The sequence below is a fragment of the Geospiza fortis genome, unplaced genomic scaffold, assembly GCF_000277835.1.
Source record: "Geospiza fortis unplaced genomic scaffold, GeoFor_1.0 scaffold192, whole genome shotgun sequence".
NCBI classification, from domain to species: Eukaryota; Metazoa; Chordata; class Aves; order Passeriformes; family Thraupidae; genus Geospiza; species Geospiza fortis.
This window is the reverse complement of record NW_005054315.1, coordinates 3,888,554-3,909,570: the sequence shown is the minus strand read 5'-3', so window position 1 is coordinate 3,909,570 and position 21,017 is coordinate 3,888,554. Positions and strand designations below refer to the sequence as shown.

Below are 21,017 nucleotides of genomic sequence, written 5' to 3'. Positions count from 1 at the left end.
AGTCTGCGGCTTATTTGCTGTAAATGCAGCACCCAACATGAACTGATTTCTTGTGTGAGGATAAAAGGACCAGAGTCTGCTTTAGAAAACCTAAACCCAAGAAGAAATACAAATGGAAAGAAAGGAAATGGGACATGAAAATCTTAACTTGCTGCTGCTCACTCGAGAGGTTTCAATTTTGATTTTTTTCATCTGGAAATGTGACTGAAGCAGTCATGCTGCCTCTGAGTGCATTCTGGAAGGTGTTTCCCTAAAAATTTTTGAACCCTGGCCAAAGAGGGATGCCCAGACTTTAGCTCAGAGCACATAACACAAGTGGCTGAACATCCTCTGAGATGTTTAGGGTGTACATGTGTGAGGGCAGGCACAGACATGAGGGACCAAGCGTCATATGGGACAAGAGGCCAGGACAAGACCTTGGCAGGGAAGGAGAATGCTAGAGGAAGAGGCAGGTGGGAGACAGGTAATAAATTCTCTGCTCTTTTAAGTCCTCAAATAGCAACTGTGCTTTCAGCAAGACATAAATTGCCCCCAAACTTTTACAGTGATTTTGCAAGTAAAAGATAACTTTTTAATTAATTGCACAGTGAATGAGAGAGAAATAAGCACTTCTTTCTATAATGATGATGTGTATTTGGTAGTGCACTCCTGCAGTCTAAATAAAGGGAAGGCAGAGTGTTGTGGTGCTCTGGCAGTGCTACTGGAATTGGATTATCTCCCTTCCTCCACTTGGCATCACAGAACAGTCACTCTTAATTGTACCTTCTATCTGATTATTAACTGATTCTGATCATGCTCCATCTCTTCCCTTATCTGCTTTTCATCTTCTGCATTGCTTCTCTGTAACTGCAGCTGACCTGCCTGCAACAGATTGTTTGGGGGATTTTGGTGGCTCCACTCATCACAGTGCTGCTCACCTCTTTCCTGAAACTGACTTTGTTGCAATCCAGCACTGGCCAAGAGCAGAAGCAGTTCCTACAGGCACTGGCTATAGTGGATGAGGTTTCTGAACCAGCACAACCTTCATGTGGTAGCTGTCTTCAAACAGCTGGGCAGGCCCAACAGCCAAGTTACTGTGAGCTACAGAATGGGAATCATTGCCTGCCTGTCCTCAGCAGGGCAAATACAAAAATGCGGTGGTGGCTGCCAGCCCACAGATGTTAGTTGAAGCAATGATTTTGAATCATGGTCCAGAGGCTCTGGCATAGTGTAAGCAGTGCATGCCACAGGTTATGAAATGCACTCTTAAGAAATGCTTCATATTTGCAGTTATTGTCTTCTAAAAACCCTCACATCAACCCTCCACACAGCCAGACAGGAATGAATCGCCTTAACATCATTGAAGTAAATACTTTTCTCTTTTAAAATCCTAGGAGACAGACAGATCTTCTTGCCAGGAAAATCATTAGGCCATCACTTGGAGTCTGGAGCAGAGTAAAGGAATAAATGAAAGAGATAATAAATCCCTCTATTCATATTACAGATCATGAAAGGGGAAAAACTGGCAAGCATCTGCCATGTAAGAAACTGGTCTGGAAGTTGAGAAACAAGCAAGAAAGACCGGAGCAAGACTTCTCTAGAGGAGCAAAAATACCTCAAATCCGTAGGTACTGCCAGTATGCTACACAAATAGATAGCAAATACTCAGTGAAAATAAAATTAATATTGCTTATTAGATCACTAAATACCCTGTGGCAGCCAGCTTTGAGTTGCAGTGCTGAGTACAGTAATGCCAGAAATTTCAGACAGAGAAACTGAATACCATGTCTGTATTGCTGCTATCAATTACTTTGCTTTCATTTATAAATAATGCTGGCTTGCTTAGGTTGCCAGTTAGGAGCTCTAAGACTATCTGTGGTGATATCTCATTCCTTTAGAAAACCTTAATTTAATACATTATATGCTCTAAAGGGCATCACTGAAGAAAGAGGCTGTAAGGCCTGAAAGCAAGAATCGGCTGCATGGAAAAAATTAGTCTTCATCCTGTATCAGAAGAAACCTGAGATCTTAGGCCCTTTTTCCTGGGTGAAAGCAGAGATACCTACCTCCCAGAATGCCAGTCACTGAGAAGCTGAGCTCACCTGCAGAAATGCTCTGGTTCCCTGGTTCCAGACTCAGATTGACTGAACTGAGAAAGCAAACCCATGCATTCTAAGAGGAGACATCCCCTGAGAGGAGACCTCAGGAGTGTGTGGTGTGTGGTACACCAGCCTCTACACAGGCACACCCACACTATGCAGGGCTGGTGGGCTTGGGTTAGGTGAGGTAAATAAAGTACTGGGATTTGCATGTGCAGCTACAAATGTAACTCCTCCAGGCAGCTGATCTGCCTGTTCAAACCTGGGAGAGATTTGGCCCCTTTTAAATTGAGGTCCCACTAAATAATATGCCTACCATTCTTTTGGTCTCCAAAATTGACATGAGGCACCAAAGACATGTTTTTTTAAAGTCTCTATGTTATGAATAATTGTTAGGCCCTTTTCTTTTGCAGGCTATTAGCTGGTATTCATATAACATATCTGTTAATACAACATCTGAAAGTTTAGCCTCATGTGATAACTCTGTCTTCAATGCAGGGATGTTCTTCCACTCCTTGAAGTGGGAGTTGCCCAGGAGGGCTCTGTTTTTAACCAATGAATGCATGGAGGTTTCTTGAATGAGCTTATTTTTCTCCTTTTTGTTCTCTCCAGGGGATTTTTCTCCTTGGTTCTCCTGAAGCTGGAACTTATGGAGTTGTGCTGCCTATCAATCCCCTGTAAGAGCACTTGAACCCAGTGGCCAAATGTAATCACACTTTGCAGGGGGCTGGCAATCTCAAGGATAACATATCTGAGGGAAAAAGCAACTGGACAATAAAGGGAGAGGGAGTAAATGCATTCACTGCAGAAGGGTTTCAAGGAGAGGTCAATCACAGTGGGAAGCACCAGAATTGTTATACAGGCAGAGAAACATGGGAAACAGACACTGCTGACTCTGCTCATCATGGAGGAGCTTGTCTGAGGAGTGTTACCTTCAAAAACCCCGATGGACCATTCACACAGACAGCATCAAATCTGCACGTAGATGAACTTCCCATCCAGCTTTCCAATCAGTTCACAAACAGATGGGTGTCCTGAAGCAGTTCAGTCCTGCTCAGTTTTCTTTTATCTACAAAATCAGTTTTGATCTTCTGTGAACAACTTTAATAGACAGTGTTCAGAAGGCAACCCTGGCAATGATCCCTACAAGAATCAGTTGCTGAGATCTTACAACCAAGCACTTCCAGAAAAGAGATATCTAGTAAAAAGTAAGTCAGTTTCCTTCCTCTCTTGTCACAGATTGTGTTTCTCAGTTTATCCCACTATAAAGAAGAGGATGGTTTTTCTTCTCTACACAGTCCATATAGCATATGTTGAGGAAAAGTGATGGCATAATGGGTGTTTTCCTGAATAGAAAGCAGATATGCTGATTTGTGACACAACATTTCATCAGTGTCCTGAAAAAAATGTAACTCATCTAGAGAAATTATGGAGGTATAGGAAGGGAGAGGTGAAGTTTCCCATTAGAGCCCAGCAAAGTGACACACAGCAGCTGATGATACCTCCCAGGCATGTTAGTGCAGTTTACAGGGGGCCCTCCTCCCAGCAGGAGAGAAGGCTTTACACTCCCTTATAATGAAAGGACATCTGATAGCTCAGATTGCTCTGCTAGGCAATGTATCATTTATTTATTGGGATTTAATGGGATTGAATATCTGTCTGGCCCTCCTGGATGCATCCTGCTTTCTGCTCTGTACATGGCCAACAGGCACCAGTATTACTGCAGTGAACAGACACATTGATTTTAGGGGCAGATGTTTCTAAAGCTGGATACTCTGTACTTCTCCGCACATCCAGAAAGCTACAACAGAACTGGAAAAGATGTGAAGATGCTCCTGATGTACCAGTGCATCATCAGTGAGGATAATCAAAGGTACTGAAAGGCCTCTGAACCAGAAACCAATAAATCCAGGAGGGCTCTTCTGTTTGAAGAGAAGAGGGGGTGGCTTGAGGGAGATCAATAAGAGCATGAATGGCAGTAAGAAAGCCAGCAGGGAACAGCTGCCAGCTGTCTCTTCTAATCCAAGCAGCACAGGGCAGCAAGTGATCCTGTCAGGCAGAAGCTTCAAGGGATAGAAAAATACCTATACACACAATATGCAGATCATTTGTGGGCTGCCTTGGCAGAGACCTTTTGTTTGTAGGCTCCAAGGTCACCTGGGTTCAGAAAGACACAGACCAGTTGAAAACAGGGTCGTCACCACTGGTTCAGATGATGGAAGTGTCTGTCTGCTTATCCCTTGGAGTCATTTGGGTCCGGACATGCTGCCTTTCACCCCCAGCCCAGCCTGCGGTGGCTGCTTGAACTTAGGGACTGAGAAACCAGCTCCAGGGCTTCCCACCCCATGGCACACGTGGGGCTTGATGAGGCCAGAGGGGTCCCGTGTGTTTCTAACTGCAGGAGTGGTCTCAGGATGCAGAGCAGTTCCCCCTCTGGGAGCGCTGGATCAAGAATCCCCACAAGGCTCAGCCACTTGAGCTGGGAAAATCCACAGTGCTCTTATGAGACTTCCTGCAAACCATTGCTACAAAAACCCCTAAAGGTAATTTGTATGCAAAGTGTGTGTGCTGGGGAGACTGTCCCTTCATCCCAGCCTCCAAGCCCCGCTCCTGGCACCCAAAGGACATATGATCATGCTCAGCTCATTTGGCACCCCATACAGGCTCTGGTGACACCTTATAGCCCTGCTCAGGTTGCTCTCAAATCGTCAGATTGGCATTATTTACTGATTGTATTGGTTTGGTTTGGCAACAGCAAAGGCTGTTCAGGATCAACCCTGAGAGCCAAAAGGGAGGGATGATGAGAGGCTGTGCTTTCAGTACTGTCCCTGAAAAGCTCTTCCTTCCCCTTTCCATATGGCTTCACACTGCTTCTGGAGGCTAGAGAAGGGCAACCCTGGTTGCCCCTATTCCTTGCTACACAACACACACCAAGAAACTTAATCCAGTCTCTGTCAGTGAGCACATAGCTTACAGTTTCAGAAGCTATCTACAACTGAATGGAAAAACTGTGGATAAAGTTCCTAAGGAGAGTATAAGCACATAAAATGTTGATACTCAGTACTTCACACCTAGCTCCAGAGAAATTCAATTTCCCTAGCTTTAACACAGTAAAGTCCCCTAAGTAGCAGTAAAAGCAGCTTCACTGTAAAAAGGACTGTACAATTTTTAATAAGTATACAGATTTTTTTTCTATTAATCATGTCCTTTCTATGAGGTGACCAATAATTAAGGGTCAAACACATCAGTACCAAAAATCTGGTTTTCTTCTCCCTGCTCTGCGCTGAGATCACCTGTACAGGCAGATCCTCACCTCCAGAAGCAGGTCTGATTTTGCTGGCAGGTCCTCCCACAGCAGCTATGACTCCCATGTTGAAAAATTTACCTGACAGGTTTCTCCATCTGCTGTTCTTCACCCTGAACCTTCTTACTAATGCTGTTGGTCTAGAAGTACAATACCAGGCAACAGATGTGACAGTAGGTTACAACCTGCTGTCTCATCCATTGTCACTGTTCCTCACAGGAGGAAGGAATACTCTCTCTATATATATATGTGTATACTATATGGTTGGTCTAGAAGTACAATACCAGGCAAGAGATGTGACACTAGGTTACAACCTGCTGTCTCATCCACTGTCACTGTCTAGGAGGAAGGTATACTCTCTCTATATATACTATATACAGCTATATTCACCAAGTTACCCCTTAATCCTTCAGATCAGTGCAATCGCACATGTGCATCCCTAAAACACACAGCTTGAAAGACAGCTTCTAGCAGCTGCCACATGCTCAGCTTTTAGTCTCTATTGTGCAGGTACAATACAAGGGGGATCAATGTACAAGGGGGATCAATGCTGTCCAGGATACTGAGTGAGAGTGAATATTGATTGTCCTGTCTGTCTGTCTGAAATGACATCGATTTATAAATGTATTTGCAGAAATGTTTAGGAAGGTCCAGACACATGTGCATGCATTCCTTGTGGACATAAATAGAGAAGTGGTGTTAGCCTAAATCCATAATCCCCCTCCCATACCTCCAGCAACAGAGAATCCAAACAGCTAGACTTTTGGCATTTCAGTGGAATGACACCACACAGGAATCAGCAGTGGGTGTGTACATATACACACAGCTACCTTGTTTCTGTCCAGTATGTCCAGGGGGTGCAGCAGCTCTGGGTGAGTGCTGGTATCTGTAAGTGAGTCCTGCAGTGCACTGTTCAGGATATAAATAGATATTCATCTAGGAATATTCTGGATACTTCCAAAAATTATTTTAGATTACTTTCTAAATAAGACAAAGTTTCAGTGAGCCCACATTTTTCAGGCACTTAGACAATAAACACTTTTCATCATAAGCCTAGCAAGCATTTTCTCACTTGCTGAGCCCAGGCACATCCCCTGTGCAGGGCTTTTGGGTGGCAGCTCATGGGGAACACTGCTTACTGAGCACAGATGATGCACTTTGCCCTGTGGTCTGGGCTCTGACTGCCCCTAGAACAATTAATATGACTGAGATGGAAATCCCCAAAACCAGCAACCAACAACAACGTGTGATGTGAAGATGGTTGCTGTGTCCAGGAACAAGGCCAGTTGCCCCTGTCAGAAGCACCCCACTGGCAGCAGCATGAGGCACAGCTGGAGGCAGGCAAAGACCAGTGGGATATGTGGTGGGACAGAACACTGGATGAGCAGCAGGATCTCTGAGCACCTGTAAAAACAGCAGGAGAGTCAAGGAAGTAGAAGATGAAATGCAGGAGAGAAACAGAGCAACAGTAAGAGAAGTGAAGAGAAAGCATGAGCAACCTTATCAGGCAGCCAAACTGCATTCTTTGCTATCCTCAAGGTACATTGAAAGCTTTCCTTCCTCTTTCAAAACTTATCAGCTTCATCCAGGTCTCAGTGCCAGAGCTCAGGGTCCCTGAGGATATGTGTGAAATCAGAAATAACCCACATTTCCCCAGTTTTTGGCCACATAGGCATAATGTGATCATTGTAATCAGGGTGCCTCTTGCTGCGAGGGGGCCCTGGGGAAGTGTCCCTGTGGCTCTGCACTGAAGACCAGGCATGTGAGGAAATGCTGCAGCCCCCAGCACTGCCCCTGCAGCTCCAGTCAGGGCTGCAGGCCAGCTTGCTGCTCCAAACGTTGGGGGAACATTCTCTCCATCCACTCAGCAGTGGCCAGATACTGCCTCCCCCAGTCCAGCAGCAGAAACACCTCTGTGGAAACAATCCAAGCTTAGGAAAAAGTGGCCATTATGTGCATTGAGGTAAATGGAGTCACTGGGACATAAGAGGGCCTGGAAACAGTCTCAGGTGCAGTAGTTCTGGGAGGCTGGAGGGGAGCAGAAAAATGCTGTAGAGCTTCAGACCCCAGCCATGGTTTGCAGGAGTAGCTGACAGCTTTTGCACCCACCCAGCTGCATCCCACACATAGGCAGGCACAGTGCTATGTGTCCCCAAGAGGACTGTGAGGGACAGGTCAGGTCCTTTGACTCTTCCTGAAAGTCTCCATATCATGTCACCCATCTCAGAGAAACCTGCTAATAATTCATATATCGATAGCTGCTTTTTGCAATATTGGCATTTACAGTGACTTACTGAGTCAAGAAAAAGCAGCTGTTTACAGGGGCATAGAAATCAAAGGTCACCAGTGAGATCTTCTACCCTGTACCCCTCCACTTAAGAGGGTGCTGCTGTCCTGGGGCCGTGGGAAGGAATAGCCTGCTCTGCTCTGTTGGCCTGGTGCACTAAGTGTTGCTATTTTTGTCACAGCGGAAGAAGGGAGATTGGAATTGAACTTTAGAACATTATGAAAATCTGGCCAGGGAGGAAAGTAATACTAGATAAAATCGGCTTCTGGACATGTGTGTTTTAGGGCTGAAAAAAGCCTTTCTAGAATTATCAAACACAACCCTGTCAAAGTAAGTTTTTGATGATCTCATGAATGCCCACTGTCTCTGTGTCATCCTCCCCATCCCCTGTAAACCTGCCATGTCTCTGTGTGCCTCTGGTTGATTGCAGTTTGCATAAACTATTTAAAAAGATAAATTAGGCTCCTTTGTTTAAAAGAGACCGATGAACAATTCTGTGATCTCTCTTTCTGAGAACTGTCATTATGCAGATGTCTCTCACTTCACTGAATTCCCTCAGCAAGAAGAGTCCTACCCAGCAGGAGTGGAGAATGAGTGGTGGGGGGAGTGGGATTTTTACTGAACTCTGTGTCATGAGTCTCAAACAGGGTCTTTGAAGCCATTGGGGTAGATTGAAGGCTGAATCAGTTGTTTTTTTCTCTTCAGTTGAGGGTTTCAGGTTCAAGTTTGGCTTTCTGGCAATGCTGTATGTGTCAGATCAGAAGCAGGTTCATCGTTCTGTGAGGTGGTTGGTGATCTTTGCCATGCATCCTGCCAAATACACCAATCTTAATACTTATTTCTAGGAAAGAATAAATCTAACTCTACATTCACAGCAACTTATAAATGCAGTGAATACATCTTTGAGCCAGTATTATAGCTTAGGAACAAAACAAGTTCTTTATAACAACTGGAATATATTTTGAGACTCAGGCCTGGCTATCACAGGTATCTCCAAAATTTCTGCTTATAGCAGTGGTAAAGTCTAAATAGTGGTGTTTCATAAGGGTACCTTGGGTTCATAAGTGTCATCATCCATTATGGATGCTGATCCCAGGCATTCAGATCAATATAAAGATGTACTGATACTGAAATTCTAATGCATAGTCATATTCTGAAATGTTCCAATCCCAGCAGGATGACAGCTAAACATAAAAGTTCTGTAAATACTCCTAACCTGTTTTAGTGAAACACTCAGTTTTATAGTTATTTTTCTATAATTTCTATATATTTTTTCTAATTTCTGGCCTTCCTTTGAAATGTTGATTCAGACAACATTCTAATTAATACTATCTCCATTAAAACTGTTCACCTTGTCTCTCTAAAGACCCGTTTTTTTAAGTCCTGTAGCTAAGCAGCCAAAAGTAGAACTATTTCATCTTTAACCACGTGCCTTTTTAATGCCAGGTTGCTACAGATAAGATTTTCTCAGAAGAAAGGGTAGGTTAAGCTGGTGGTTTAATGGCTGTACAAGCAGGTACAACACAGAGATAAACTGATACTAAAATCTGTTTGTTCTCAGCCCTTGTCCTCAAATTTCTCTCACTTCCTTTTCTCTTGAGGATCTTAGCACTTACAGTCACTCTATCAGGAAAAGTCTCCATCATGTTTTCCCACTTACCAACATTTACTGGAGCCAGAGAAATATTTCTGTGCCTGGATGAGGACAGAATGCATTATTTTTGCTGTTTCCTGAATAATTTAGACACCATTTAAAAATGGCCCTGAGCATTTAAAATGCCCCTGTTCTGGAGAAGTGCAGGGTGAGATTGGCCATGGTCTCTAGAGCTGTGCAGCGATGTGCAGGTCACCACAGATGACCCTGGGGCTGATCCCCCTGCACTCCATCCTCATGGACAGCCCCCAAGGGATGCTGTGGTGGCTGCCCATGCCAGCACCCCACTGCTACTGCTTGTAGGGGTGCAGGACAGCACCACACAGCCCAGTGTCACCCCTGCTGCAGCGAGAGGCAGTGAGAGTTGAGTCTCTGGGGGAAAAAAAAAGAATTTGGGGTCCTTTATAGCATAGCATCATTCCATATGCTTTTTGATAGCTCAGAATACTTTGTCTATCCAAGTATCTTTTTATGCACATCAATAAAAACAGCATTGGTTGTTGTAACAAAGCCAGGAGGACAACTGAGCAGCTCCAGAGGGACAAGGACTGTAAAAGGATGTGTTCATGCTAAAGCGAGCTCATTAACAGCTGAACAGCCACTGTGATTGTACTGGAAGGTAATTCTACAGTTTCTAGCCCTTGCTTCCTGATATCAGCCTGGAAAAAACAAAATAATATATATATGTATTTTAAAAATCTGGTAAATATTTATATACTTGATAACTTGATTGTTATCTGTAGTGGAAATAAGGCCTGTGGGGATTTATCTTTTAACAAATATGGTATTAACCAGACTGACATCAATGCAGGAATCAGCCAGGCATATTTCAACAAAATTTTCAGTGAAGAGGGGCATCTGTAAAAGCAGATTTTCCCAGTGGCATTTTAACACCCACCGCTTGAGACAATGCTTTCCACTGGTATTGATTTCCCACCTGGCTGGAGCTGACCTTTCCCTGCACAGTCTGATGCAGAGTTAAGGCGCAAACCAACACAGCCAAAGGTTCTGCAAACCTACTGTGTGCAGGCAAACCCTGACAGCTCCAGGCTTCCTTACCTGAGCTGGGCTCCCTGTGGTCTTGGGTGGGGCAGGAGCTTTCAGTGCCTGCTGGGGACCAGGCTCTGAATATGTGACCAAAAAACTAGTTATCTTCTCACCAGGATCTGGCAAGGCTCCATCATGGTCAGGGAGTGTCCACTTTGGCTGACACCAGGTTACACCCTCTAAATACAACTTAATAGAGCTGTGTCAAAAAAAAAAAACAAATCCATACATAATTTTGAGTGGCTCATGCTGAGACATGATGTTACCAAGCTGACAAAGCAGTATTCTTCTCTTTAGGCCAGATCCCAAAGTAAACTTAAGCCAGCGGGCACATTGCCATGGATTTTAGGGGATTTGAGGTTGGTGAGGACACATCTTGAGCACCATTCAATTTTGGACACCTTCTTACCCTCAAGCCACAGACAAGCTGAGAGAAGTTCAAAAGAAAATGTCAGTAACAGAGTTTAAGGTAACTGGCTTAGGAAGTAAGACTGAAGAGTTATTAAATTATTAATAGCTTGGCTAAGCAGGATCTCAACAGTCTTTGAAGTAGGGAGGCATAAAGGAAGGAGCAAAAGAGGGGAGAGGAGCCATATCTCACAAGGTGACAGCGCCACAACAGCCATGGTGAGGTCAGGCTGGGAGAAGCCCAAGTTTGAAGGCTGAGCCACTTGAGGGATGTCTCTGGATGTCCCTGCCTCTGGCTGCCCCTGCCACCCACAACACCCCAGCACCTTAGGACCCCAAGAAGCAGTGGACAGAGGAATGCAAAAATCAAGAAAAAAGTGCAGAGGCTGAAAATGTGTGTATGGTTTTTATGTGATATTCTTTCCTGTAACAGCTAGATTTGGAGTAATAATGATTAGACTCTTAAAATTTCATTTATGTTATCAATAAATTCTTGGCTTTACCTGATGAGCATCCCTTTTGTCCACAAACAAGACTTCGAGCGTAATAAGAGCTAGGGTGCAGCTTTGCAGATGGGCATTCAGCTGGGCATGTGGCTTATTTTCTTGCAACACCACCTGAAACTCTATGGCCTGTGATAGCCTGTGCAGACAGAGATACCCCTTCAGTGGAAGGTGATGAGGTCAAACTGCTGGAGATGTTTCATGGGATGTTTAATGTTCCCAATGTGTTTAATTTGCCATCTTCTGAAATACACCATAAGCAGTAGTAAGTTGCCCCAAAACAGCAGGCTTTGGCACTAAACCATGTCTGAAAGAAACACCACTGGGCTTTGCTAGGTTTATTTTTGCAGTCAGTTTAGCAGTTTTTCACAGCAGTAATTTCCTTTGGATTCCCAGGAGGCAGAGGGGGAGTAGAGGGATATGGCTCATGGTGGGGTCTGCAGCCCTTGACAAACAAGAGCAGGACAGAAAAGCAGAGACCAGCCAAGCCCTGAAGAGAGGCTGCTTGGCCTTTTCCACTGCCTGATCATGCTGTGCTATCATAAATCCAGCACAGCACTATTGCAAATACCCCTCCTTGCTGTTATTGCTTTCTCTGAGGCTGAAAACAGTGGGAGCATCAGTTCAGTTCAGCTCCAAGATGTTTTCCCAGTTTTGCTTCCCTGAATTGCTCAGGCTGCAGATCAGATGTCTTTATTTCAGACACAAAATAAATACTGTGCTCCTATGCTTGAAAAAATGCCAGTGTGTTTTCTTCTGTCAAACTGCAAAATACAGGAGAGAGGCAAATGAGAGGGATTATTAGTGAGGCACAATGCAGCAAAGGAAAAAACATAACACACACAAAAAATCACCCCTCAGACTCTGAAACTAGATAGAAAGCTGGATGCAAAGAGTGTTCCTTCACTGTGCCACACTGCCTGAGGGACTGGGGTTCTCTTACATGCTAATTTTTTTATTTCAGAAAACTTTCAGGGGAAATTTTTGCCCTCTCCATGAGAAAGGCAGAGAAAGCCCGACATGTCCAGTCATCCTCTGACTTTTTAATACAGAAGACAGACTGGGCCAAAGGCAAAGGCATAAACCTCATTTCTGCCATGGAAGGAAGATGAACTTCCAATGGCAGCCTAGTGTACAACCCCCAGGTACATGAAGGAGGGAGCCCATGGATCCTCCCCCACAGCTTGCTGTACCAGGATAGATTCTCCTCCCAGCTGAGGCGGTCTGTGCTGCACACTGGGGAGTCACCAAGGCATGAACAGCTCCTTCAGGACAGGCTGAAATCATGGTGCTTGCAGAGGCAGAGCCATGGAACCACCCTGCAGGCTGACCCATCACAGTGCTGGCAGTGAGGCTTCAGGCAGTGACCTGTCTCTCCTGGTGTTCCCCCACCACCAGCACCTCCTGCACAGCCTCCACCAGAGGGAGGAACCTGTAAGTGCCTTATCATGAGTAAACAGAGTTAATGTTTTATTAACATTGACATCGAATTCCCAGTCAGTGCTGGGTGAACTTAGAGCAGTTCAAGCTGGAGTGGCATGTAAGGAGCCTAGGATAAAGCCAGGCCTGGAGTGCCAGGGAGTGCTGGCACACAGGTCTGCTCAGGACAACATCTCCAAGGGATAACATCTCAGCCTGGGACTAACCTTTTAGGCACAGTGCTGCAAAAGAAGCATTCAAGCTTATTACTCATGCTGCTAATTGTGTAAACCACAGAAAGAGGAAGTGGCTTCACGTCCCTGCTTGTACACATCATTCAGCTACCTCTGGTCACAGCAGCGTGACCCTTGCATACACATTATCCAGTGGTTTCTTTTGGAGCCTCTCGGTCTCTCTGAGCCCAGGCTTTGTCTTGCTGGTGCCTTGGTCAGCAAGAGAGAAAAAGTGCAATGAATCCTGCCTAGCCCTGCCCTAGCCATGCCTGGGCTGTGCAGGAGGGGAAGCCAGGCCAAGTCTCACCTGCAGCCTTGTGCCACTCCAGGCTCCTAAGCAACCTTCTCTCTCTCCTGTGTGACCTTCTCTCTCTGCTGTCCTTCCCTTTGGTGGCCAGCCCAAGGTCAGTGGTGCAGGCATTAAAAACCAGCCAAGGAAAGCAAACATTAGTCCCTCTTCAAGCAGTTTGGGGTACATTAAACACAACAAAAGGCTCTGGGTCAAGAGATTGGCACTGCAATGGGACCAGGGCTGGCTGCCATGGCCACAAGGCCAGGGCATTGTGGCAGGGATGGACACTGATGGACAGCCCTGCAGGGGCAGGTGAGGAAATCCTAATGGATGAATCCTAATGGACTATAAAGCAAGAATGAGCTTAGACCATCTCTCCTATGGGGCCACGAAGAGTTGCCCACTGGTCAGTAACAAGTGTCCTGACAAATTACTGCAGTGTCCAGGAGCCCCTCAACAGAGCCCATGGAATAGCAATTGCTCCATCCTACCTCGATGAACCACTTCAGGCAGGCAGCGTTCATTTTCACTCACGCACAAACTTTTCAGGAGAATCCCAGATTTGTCACAGCTGCACATGGATGCTGCCCGTGGCTCAGCCATGCCAAGTATCTGGCAATTCACCAAGTTCCAAGTCAGCTTGTTTGTAAGGTGGTGAAAAATCCCCAGGTTCCCAATGGAAAACTTCTACACCCAGAACTCTTGTACTTAGGAAAGTTCTGCTCTTGATGGCCCTTTTCTCTTCATGGTCTTTGTTGCTGCAAAACAGAGGAGGGACAGGGGGCAAGTCCATGAAGGAGACATGGCTTGGGAGCAGGATGTCCACATACCCAGCATGCAGCACACAGCCCAGTGTCCCCTCTGAGCCCCTCATGCTGCCACTTGGATCTCACTGAAGACATAATTAATATTTTTGCATGTATTCCCTGGTCTGTCCAGGCCTTGGAAGAGGGGAGGACAGCCCATCGGGGTTTTGTGATATGAAACAGGGGAGACCTATTGCATGCTCAGGGACAAGGGGTAATGGCCTAAAGCTGAAGGAGAGCAGGTGCAGATCAGATGCTAGGAAGAAATTATTTGCTGTGAAGGTGGTGAGACAATGAAAATGATTGCCCAGAGAAGCTGTGAGTGCCCCATCCCTGGAAGTGTTCAAGGCCAGGCTGGAGGAATCTCTGAGCAAGCTGGTATAGTGGAAAGCGTCCCTGTCCATGGCAGGGCAGGTGGAACTAGGTAATCTTTATGATCCCTTCCCTCCCAAACCATTCTGTGATTCTGTGACTCTGGCTTGACTGAGCTGGGCTGTGTTCCAGTGTCAGCACTGGCCTCTCAGGGATGCCACTCCATACTGGCTGGAGCTGGATGTCCACGTGCTGAGCGCTGCAGTGTGGTTCCAGCTGTCATCCAGTTGCCATCCCCAGCCCTTCCCAAGCCAAAGCACAGATCCCCACCTGGCTGCTGTGTCACCAGCTCTGCTGAGGTCAAACTGGGTGGTGTGGAATTGGAAAGCCTCCATGTTTGCCAACCAGTCCTCTTGTCTCACAGACTGGTGGATGTGGTGAATCCCAGCCACCTCCTTGTCTTCCATCTGCTTGCAAAGAGCTCCCAAAAGGAGTTGCAGATTTAACAAGTCATTACTTATTTTCTAACCATCCACCCTGCAATACCCTATGTCTCAACAAATGGCTACACATTGTAGTAGGAGAACTGTATCCACTACTTGCAAGTTACTCGGAAAAAAAGAAAAAAAAAGAAAACCAAGAGAGAAACAAGTTCTCCATTGCTTTATCTGTTCTGATAACAGCTATCACAAAGAGTCTATCGCAAACCCTACAGGCAATTGGCAAAATGTGTAACTCTGCTGACCTGCTAAGGCACTCAAGAGAAAGGAGAAGGGCATTTGATAGGAACAAACTTTCCCTTGCCAGCGCTATCAGCACCCTTTATAAAGGCTGATAGTGGTGAGCAGGGGCTTTCATTGGCACAGGAAGCAATCTTGGTCACCTTCAGTGGAAAAGAAGATATAAAACCCAAAGTCTTTTTCTTGGTCGACTGTCTGGGCACTGGTTGAATTTCTTAGTTTCCACAAAGGACCCATTTTTGGGAACTTTTCTGAGAAAATGGCAACTTTAAATGAGAAGAAGACCTGCAGCGAACGTATGGCAGATTTCCGTCGTTTTGTCTGGAATCCAGAAACAAAGCTCTTCATGGGAAGGTCCTTAATTAACTGGGGTAGGTTTGCACCTGCAAGATTCTTCTCTTCCTTCTGGTATGCTTAAAAACTGTGGCAGGGGGGTGTCATCTTAATGAGTGGGACACAATGTAAATGTGTTGAAGCCAGCAGTTCTCATATGTGCTTCTAAGCCACTTTTTGGGCAGCTCTGTGAGCTGGATCAAGTAGATCAAAACATTGATTCATGAAAATATATAACTTCAAAGTGGTTTTGAACCAAATACTTCAAAAGGAGAAAAATTAACACATTAACAGGAAACTTACTAGTAGCTAGGGGTGATGGTTACAGGGTGGTTTTGATGTTGTTAATGAAAAGGGGGTTCAGGTACATGGAGAAATTTGCTTAATCGTTGAGTTTGTCCAATTCTTTGGAAACAAGTTTTGTTTTTCTGAAATTCCTTTCTGAATTATTCTCTACTCCATTGATCTTGTTTCTTATCACTGCATGCTAGCTTGCATTTCATGCTAGCAGGTATTTCATACCAGCATGTATTTTATACTAGCAAATCTTTCAGCTGAGCCTCCCTTCCCACAGCCAAACTTGTGTCTACAATGCTGATCTGTATTATGATCTACATTCTGGGAAGGGCAGCCAGGACCATTGTAAGGAAGATCCATACTCTTCCCACAGACTATAGCTGCAAGTTTCCAGGTGATTTTTTCCTGCCTGTGCATGTAGTTTATGGGCTACTCCTAAAACCAGAATTTGACAGATGATGCAACTGGAATGTGAGCCTTTCCAGTTGGTAGAGAAGAAGGTGCTACAAGGCACCTACGATTACAAGGAGAGGTTTCTAATAGCTCTCTGTAACAAACACTGGCTGCTTGTCCAGCACCAACCATGTGTAAGACACTTCATGTACATACAGACAGAAACACAACATTAACCTTATACTATCTCACAGGACAATAAAGTAGCAAGATGGCATATTTTGCTGTTGGTGATTTCAGCTGTATAAGGCAGTGAAATGATATGGGTCTAAAACCAACATGCCTGAAGTATTGTCATCTGTCATCCAAATAACACAAGGAACAACTTGGGTTTGTCAAAGAAACACCTCATCATCTGTGTTGCTTAGTCCATGTGTAATAAGTAGATAAATGGTCTTAATATGTGAAATTACTTCAAGATGCCACATAACCTTTAAGCTCTAAATAATCTGAGCTCAGTACCAGCTCCTTCAAAAATCCTTGTAGAACTATACAAATTTTTTCTAGAAGAATATTTTTGAGCGTAGAGAAAATACTCCAAAGAACCTGTCCCTTTACAGGGAGAACTTCCCTGGAGACAAGGGTGGAAAGGAGACAACAGCTGCTGCCAGGATCATCCTGGCTGCAGAGAGAGCACTGCACGGCCTTGCTCAAAATTTGAAATTCTGTCCCTCTTCCACAGTGTGGATCAGCCTCTACTACCTGGCTTTCTACGTGGTGATGTCGGGGCTGTTTGCACTCTCCATCTATTGCTTAATGAGGACCATCAATCCCTACGAGCCGGATTACCAGGACCAGCTGAAATCCCCAGGTACTGCCAGCTGTGTAGGGCTGGGCTGGGCTGAGAGGCACTGCCAGAGCCCAGGGCTGAGGGGAGACCAATGTGGAATAATCAGGTCAATTCTGCCCAGACAACCCCTTCAAAGTTTAACCTCTGCCTGAAAACACTTTCAGGCTTTAAAAGAAAATCTGGCACATTTATTTACGTACTACATAGATATACTTCTATATCCATATCTTTATGAATACATAATATGAAAAATTTCACCTTGCTATTGGGACAATCAGTGCCTGCCTGTAGCAGGTCACCTTCTCTCCCCATGGGCGGGGGTCAGTCCCTGGGGAAGTCCTAGGTTCTACTCCAAACCCCCAAGCACCACAGAGGGCTTTGGGGTGCCCAGCAAGATGCAGAGGCGATGGGGTGAGCAGCCTGGGGTGGGTATTTCCATGCTTACCACCACCATGGAAAGTCCCTGGGAGAGCAGGAATACTTTGCCAGCAGGATGTGCTGTGCCAGTAGTCAAGAAAGTAAAAATAAAATGAAGATGTGGGATTAGGAATTCAGATTTGGGGGACATGAAAATCGAGATAGGGGAGATGATCAGAGACCATCAGTGCATGCTGATAAAACTTCACACCCCAATGGCTTGTTTCCACAATGGGAGGGGAAAAAACAGCCCTAAAAATTATTCTGTTAGATGCTTTTGTGTTTTGAAGTTTCCACTCCCAGTATTTAGTAAGTTTGGTGTTTGCTGGGAAAATAATTCCTGTGACATATTATGTGTGGCTTTTTCAAAAACTGTTTCTTATGCTGCTGTATGATCTGTTTCTTTAACCTGACATGACTGTTATTACTAACAAGTCCTGGGGAAATCCAGTGCAATTGCTGGAAAGATTTTACAAGCTGTTCTTGTAACAGCATGGATGTATATGAAAAGAAAATAATCAGCAGCAGCACAGGCTTTAGGGTTTTGGTTGTTCAACTCACAGCTGAGGTGGTTTCTGAATACAGTTAAACCCTCCCCAAAAAGGCTGGAGGATTTTATACACTTAGAATGAGTCTTGATGCAGCATAATTGCTGCTGTCAATTAAAATAAACACATCTGTGCCTGGCACCTCTCCTCTGCTTTGTCTTCCCCTTTCCTCCTCCTAAAGGTGTAACCTTACGACCCGATGTTTATGGGGACAGAGGACTACGAATTTATTACAATGTATCGGACAACAAAACCTGGGAAGGTTTAGTGACAACTCTTCACACTTTTCTGACAGGTAAAAATGAAGTTTCTTGCATAATACTGAAGAAAGGTGCTGCCTTATCTCCAATACTTGGTCAGAGGACCTTAAGTTAGTACTTCCATTTTACATTTGTCCTTCTCAAATCACAGATTTTGAGTGGAAAGTGCATCTTCTGAAAGAGATGAGATGATTTGCTCATCTTCTGAAAGAGATGAGCAAATCACCTCATGAATCTATAAATCAAATGTATGTACACATCTATTAAAATCCAGGCTCTGCTTTAGGGCTTTTACTTCATTTAATCCTAAACAGCCTTAATAAAATAGACCAATAGGAAGTCTGAAGGAAGAGGGAGGACAAAAGGTCTTCAAAATTAGTCTCATCTAAAGTAATCTAATTAGTCTATGACTACAAACATCAAAGTGCCACAATAAATCTCATAACGCATGGTGTCTTCAGGAAACAAAGTAGGTTATGTGCTCCATTTGCCTGCTCATATCTTAGCATGTTTATATTCCTATTGAGCCTAAATATTATAATTCTTCATGTTTCTCACACACATATTGAGAAAAGTTATAGTTGAAATTGACTTTATATGGCACTACCACCACAAGCTGCCAGACTTAATTCAATCTCTTTTATTTTGCTTTGATTGGATATTCAAAATAAAAACAAAAACCAACCAAACAAAAAAAAAAACACAACAAAACGGAACCAAACCCCTAAACAGTTTAAACTTTCCTTATTCCATCTAATCCCAACTTCACTTGAAGTACAGTCTCCCATGACAGAATCTCCAGCCTGATGTTGTGATGTATAATTTGCATATGAAAAGCTTCAGAGGGGATTTTTTTTTCTTTTTTCCTTCACACATCTAGCATATACACCAGCTGCTCAGCATCTGAACATCAACTGCACCAATAATACCTACTTCATCCAGGACACCTTTGATGGCCCAAATAACACAAAACTATCCTGCAAATTCACCTCAGACATGCTTCAAAACTGCTCTGGCATCACAGATCCAACTTTTGGATACCCGGAAGGAAAACCCTGTTTTATTATAAAAATGAACAGGGTAAGTACAAGGTCAAGGTGCTGAGCAGAAAGAATTAAGAGTAGCTTGAGCCCCAGCTGGGAGCTGCTGTGTCTCTACTGCCATGGGTTCTAAACTTTGCTTTCTACTGGGAACCAAAAACCATGCGCTGCTCTCTGACAGATCACTAGAGTTACCAGGGAAATCCTCAGACTTTTTCACCATTCCTGCAAAAGTAAAATAGGACCATGGTCTCTGAACTGACTCTCTACAGCTTAGATTAGGTTAAGTTTAGTTTAGTTTAGTTTAGTTGGTGCCTCTGCAGGGGCTCTCATCCCACAAACTAGTACCAGAAGAGTTTCCTCCTGCAATACATCAGCCCTGCACCTTCAGCTAAGGCACCAGGATGTGACAGTAACTGATGTGGTTTCAGAGAGGCGATATCTTATTTCTCCAGGTGGCAAAGAAAATCTTTAGAAGAACCTATAAAATCAAAATTCAAACCTGGTGGATATTTTTCTCAGGGAAAACCACCAACACGTTTTTTGGAGAGGAATAAAGGGAATTTTCAATGCTTTAATTTTTTTTTCAGGATGTAGACAAAGGCAGAAGCACTTTATATTTCTTTTTGGGTGAAATTTTGAGCCTTCTGATTCAGTTTCGGTAGAAACTGAAGAGCTCAAGTTCCCCTCCAGTTTCTGATAGACAAAACCACTGTATTTTTTGTTTGGCTTGCACCTTAGGCATTTCCAAAAATCTGTGCAAGCCCTAACCAAGAGGGGAGCTGCATCTCTGACTCTGGCTGGTGAAACAAGCACTTTCCAGAAATGCCTTCTTTAGCAAGAGTGGGTGCTATGTCCAGCAGGGAAAAGATGTGGAGAGTGACCAGGGGGCTTCACCTCCTTTACTTTTGCCTCTACAGATTACAACCCCACCAGTTTTGTAGTATCAAACCAGCCCAAGGGTTTTTCTGCCAAAACCAAGGTTTTCTAAGACAGATAAGATCAAAAGCATGGGCATTCAGCTTTTCCTTAATTTAACACACAATTAGTGCTTTAAGAGACCCCTGGCTGCAGGGGCAGGTGGTATCGGTGGGTAATGAGCTGGACCCAGAGGAGGTGCAGTGCTACTTGCTCTGGCCAGGCCAGATTTTATCAGCAGTGCTCATCCCGGGTAATGTCGAGTCCTGCTCCTAAATATCCAGCCCAAACAGTTTCTCACCTACATAAATTAGATTATTTGTTGGAGAGAGTCTTACACAGGAACATATTAAACCTCAATTGAAGTTCAGCTCTCAAATAATTGATTGCCCAGTTTTATCTCAAAACAATTTCCAAGATGACCAAATGTGTTTTCTTTTTCAGATTATCAAGTTTTACCCCGGCAATGGCACTGCACCAAGGGTGAACTGCACATACGTGGTAAGGCTATGAGGGCTGGGTCTCACACATTTCAAGCACTGACCAGAAAAAACCCTCGCAGCTCTGAAAATCAGATCCCAAATACTTGGAATATTCTCAGTTCTATGCCAGTTCTTGCACTAATTGACATGCTAAGGAAAAAACCTCCAAGTTCGCTTTATTTTAAATCACCTGAAATTTTGCATTTCCGGGCTGCAGAGAACATTTGCTGTTTGCTCTCAGCTCCCCGTAGTGACGGTCTCACCTCAGCGCAGCTCCCTCAGGCTCAGCAGCTCCAGCTCACTGAATTCCCTGCTGCTATCAGAGGACACTTGCCTGCTTTTCTTGGCAATTGTAACAGCGGGAGATTCCCACTTTTATTTGAAAAATAAGAGTGC

The 21,017-nt window shown here is 44.4% G+C and overlaps 1 protein-coding gene across 1 annotated transcript in view; it reads left to right on the top strand.

Moving 5' to 3' along the window:
* The first annotated feature begins 15,342 nt into the window (after positions 1 to 15,342).
* ATP4B (ATPase H+/K+ transporting subunit beta) overlaps positions 15,343 to 21,017 on the top strand; it is a 6,819-nt gene continuing 1,144 nt past the window's right edge. The window contains exons 1-5 of the mRNA XM_005420028.2: positions 15,343 to 15,454; positions 16,849 to 16,977; positions 18,103 to 18,216; positions 19,062 to 19,261; positions 20,584 to 20,640. Coding sequence (XP_005420085.2) covers positions 15,343 to 15,454; positions 16,849 to 16,977; positions 18,103 to 18,216; positions 19,062 to 19,261; positions 20,584 to 20,640 — 612 coding nt within the window. The remainder of the gene's footprint in view (positions 15,455 to 16,848; positions 16,978 to 18,102; positions 18,217 to 19,061; positions 19,262 to 20,583; positions 20,641 to 21,017) is intronic.